This window comes from Lygodium microphyllum, chromosome 21, assembly GCF_053477565.2.
Source record: "Lygodium microphyllum isolate KBCC chromosome 21, Lygodium_microphyllum_v1.1.10, whole genome shotgun sequence".
NCBI lineage: Eukaryota > Viridiplantae > Streptophyta > Polypodiopsida > Schizaeales > Lygodiaceae > Lygodium > Lygodium microphyllum.
Genome location: NC_141155.1, coordinates 112,434,654 through 112,438,530, shown reverse-complemented (window position 1 = coordinate 112,438,530; position 3,877 = coordinate 112,434,654). Strand labels below are relative to the sequence as shown.

The 3,877-nt window shown below is 47.5% G+C and overlaps 1 protein-coding gene across 1 annotated transcript; it reads left to right on the top strand.

Annotated features, from left to right (window-relative positions):
- Positions 1-299: 299 nt before the first annotated feature.
- LOC148018439 (uncharacterized) lies at positions 300-3,366 on the top strand. The gene is made up of 2 exons (XM_087662138.1): positions 300-506; positions 616-3,366. The coding sequence occupies exons 1-2, from the start codon at positions 459-461 to the stop codon at positions 2,335-2,337; spliced, it is 1,770 nt and encodes a 589-aa protein (XP_087518264.1). The 5' UTR covers positions 300-458; the 3' UTR covers positions 2,338-3,366.
- Positions 3,367-3,877: the final 511 nt, after the last annotated feature.

The window sequence follows — 3,877 nt, the reverse complement described above, 5'->3', positions numbered from 1 at the left end:
GGCCTTTCTAGGCCAGCAGGTCATTCACGAACGACAACGTCAGAATCTGCAAGGGGGGGGGGGGGGGGGGGTGGGTACGCCCTACATAAATAGGGGTATCGGCAAATTATTAATACCTAAATTTATCGCGCGATGATGGCTACCTCCTTTTTGTGTGTGTCTCTCTCTCCCCTCTTTTTACTGCGTGCTATATTCTGTTCCTACCTTGTCACAACCTCCAAAATAAATAAAAAACAAAAAACAAAATTACAACACAGATATCATCATCATCATCATCATCACTATTTATTTACTTCTCCGCTTCTTCCTGTGTGCGCTCTTGCGTTCTGCCAAAAGCCTTTGCAGCTTCAACTAACTCGACAGGTGCCCTCCAACCCCCTTTCCCCCTCTCTTTCTTCATCAGACTTACAGATACAGTATTATGTCTCTCTCCATGCCTCCGATCTTAAGTCTTGTCGATGGATGCGACCCAGGATGATGATGTGCTTCAATCCAAAGCTCAAAAGGTACAGCAGTTCTCCCTTTTTCACCTCTAATTCTCGAGATGGAATTTGTCACATTCTTCTGTCGCTAAGAAGAACAATATGGTATTGAATTTGTCACATACTCCTGCAGTTAAGCACAGTCTGGGAGTCCATTCGATTCCAGCTGACTTTGTCGACCGCCATGGACTTGGAGCATGGACAATCCAAATCAGACAGGGATTCTGGCTCTGGCAGAAGCTCTGAGCCCGATCTTCCTCTGCAGCTCCTTGGGAACTATCAAAGCATGTTCCCTCACTCTCATCATCATCATCATCATCATCATCATAGCACACACTTCAATGGAGCTGCTATAGCTGAAGCTATGGCGGCCCTCGGTGGCGGCTCCCATAGCCTCAGCCCCTCCTCGCATGTGGATGCCTCGCTCGCCATGAACTCTGCCCCGTCATTGAGCTTCGGGCAGAAGCGTAAATTTCCTGAATCGGAGCAACCACCAGCCTTGTCAGTGCTTGTGCAGAGATCCAATATTATGGATGATATGGCTTTAGTCCGGGCGCCTTCGCTGGATGCCGCAGGACAGCAGCTCGCCCCCAAGAAGCTGCCTCCAAAGAGGTCTTCGTCCAAGGACCGGCACACAAAGGTAGACGGCAGAGGAAGGCGTATCCGCATGCCAGCAGCATGCGCAGCCAGGATATTTCAGCTTACGCGTGAATTGGGGCACAAATCGGATGGTGAGACTCTTGAATGGTTGCTACGTCATGCTGAACCTGCCATCATCGCAGCGACAGGCACAGGAAGCATCCCTGCATCTTTCCAGACATCCAGTGGCTCAATGCGATCCATGCATGCGTCCAGCATCGCTGCTTCTCTGCACATGCAACCTTCCTTTAATGATGTAGATGCCTTAGGTCTCCATCAAAGATCGAACCCTGCATCCGATCGAAGGTTGGAGCAAGCTAGCAAATCTGAGTGGGATCGGCCTCTGGATGAGAGGGCAGGTATGCAGGCCGATGCACGGATGGGATTGAACTTAGGCCAAGCAAATGTGACATCAGAGCTGGGCCAGGACATGCTTTCAGGATTCCATTACCATAGCTTGATGGTCGGTCATCCTACATCAGAGGTTAGTGAGAGCATGGCCAATATGCCTCCCGACTCTGTCAGCTCCAGTCCCAACATGAACAAAAGGTCAAGAGAAGGACCTCTTTTGCATCTCAAGGAAGGATCGCAGCCGATGGTGTCGATGGCCTCGACGTTGCCGACATCAATCCACCTCAACGCTGGTGCATTGTCAGAGACTGGGGCATCAAATATGATGCATATGTGGGCTGTGGCACCTGCACCAGCAATGAACACAGCAAGCACTGCAATACCAGGCGCATTCTTGATGCTTCCTGTGTCAACTGCGCCAGCTGCCTCCCACAATTCTGGACCCATGGCTGGTCCTTCACATGAGCAGTCATGGGCATTGCCACATGGGCCAGCCACAAGTGGAGGAGCCTTCCACAGGACACCGGGGTCAGCATATGTTGATGTACCAGGAGCTGCTGCAGGTGGAGGCACTGTGTTCTCCTCATCAATGTATCCAAGTTTTGCACCTAGGCTAAATCTACCGGGCCGAGTGGGCCTTGACATGATGCACGGAGGGCAATATGGGCACATGCCCAATGGGTCAGTGGTCATCCAACCGGACCTGAGTTTGGGAGGTGCCCAACAACAATATATTATGGGAATGAGATCGACCTCGTCTCTCAAACCACATCCGACTTGGCCCGACGATGAGGTTTCCATGGACTCCTCTCAAGACAGTGAAGAAGAAGAAGACGATGATGATGATCAAACCAGCTCTCAGTAGGTGGTAGCATCCAGCCAGCCAGCCAGCAAGCAAGCAAAGCCCAAGCTTGCAAGTGGATGCTCTTGTGTGTGTGGCTATGAATGACATACCTAGCTACCTAGAGGCACATTTGGGGGACCGGCCATGCATTTTTTGCAACAAGAAGTGGGCAAAGGCAATTTAGAAAAACAGGAGCAATGCTGGGTGGAGAAGAGGCCACAAATGTAATACTAAGCAACGACCCGCCCCGCCAAGCAGCCTGGGCCGGCTGCAGATCCCAGGAGAAAGGCGAATGTGTGTAGGCCTTTTACTCATTTGAGTTTGCACTCAACAACTTTTGCTTGATACGGCCATTAAAAGTGTGGCGAAATTTTCAAGGCAAAAAAATTTGTATCGGTTGAAACTTGAGAGAGACGCAGGGACTAGGAATGTAGGCGACGCTGAGCAGTGAGCTCATCGCTCATTGCTATCATTATGTGTTTGTTATATATTCTGTTTTGAAATTTAAATCAACGGATGGCGACGCGTCAAACTTGGGATCGCAGTGCGCACGCACGGCTTTCGCTTGAAAACTTGAAGCTCCAATCAATCAAGCAATCATCGATGGATGGTTGGGAATCTTGGAGTAGGCAGCGTGACGCTCACGGGTCACAAACCATCGCAGTTACGAAAACACGTCGCTTTCTCCACACACACGTCACACACACACACACATTGTGCTTTCTAGAAGGGAAGGATACTCTGGAAGCGGTAGAGAGGTATCCCACAGACCTTTTCAAGCATGAAAATTTCAAACACACGTGTAACATGCCAACGGGTTCTTAGCCCGGTTGGATCCAAGTATAGGTTGGGTAGTCCAGTCCACTTGAATTGTATCCCTAGGTTGTGCCTCCCAGTGGCACCAATCTATTCGCATCTACACGTAAGAGTGTAACATTACAAAGTATGGAAGCACCTTCCCATAGTACCATTAACACATGTGCAACGCCATATGTATATCTAGAGAAGGCAGCTAAAAAGAAGCCAATGACTTGTTGTTATAGGTCATGCAAGAGAAATTATCATGCTTGTTGCTTAAATTTTGTTTTTAAGTAGCCGTTTTACAAACGAATCAAATTCATTCAACTGAAATACACCATGAAAATTGAAACGTTTCGAAAAACCTTGCACTTTTACCTCACAAACACACCATAGGAAAGCCATCATACAACTATACTTGTGATCACAAAAAATGTTTGTTGAGCTGGGATTAGGGTACGTCTTCTTGCTTATCTATAAACTAAAGGGAATATTTCAATTAAATTTATCAAGAACAATGGAATTTGAGCTAGGATAATTAAACATTATAGCCATTACGGATGCATTCAAGGAAAGTTTTCTTGAATGTGCATCCTATTGACTTTTCCATTTGAGCTAGGATCAGTCAAAATTATAGTCCTTGTTAAACATACATTAAAGAAAGGTTTTCTTGAATATGCATCCTATTGACTTGTCCATAGATGATAATGGAACTACCTTGCCATGCCTCCTAATATGGCATGCACTTGTCATTTTTAGGTAC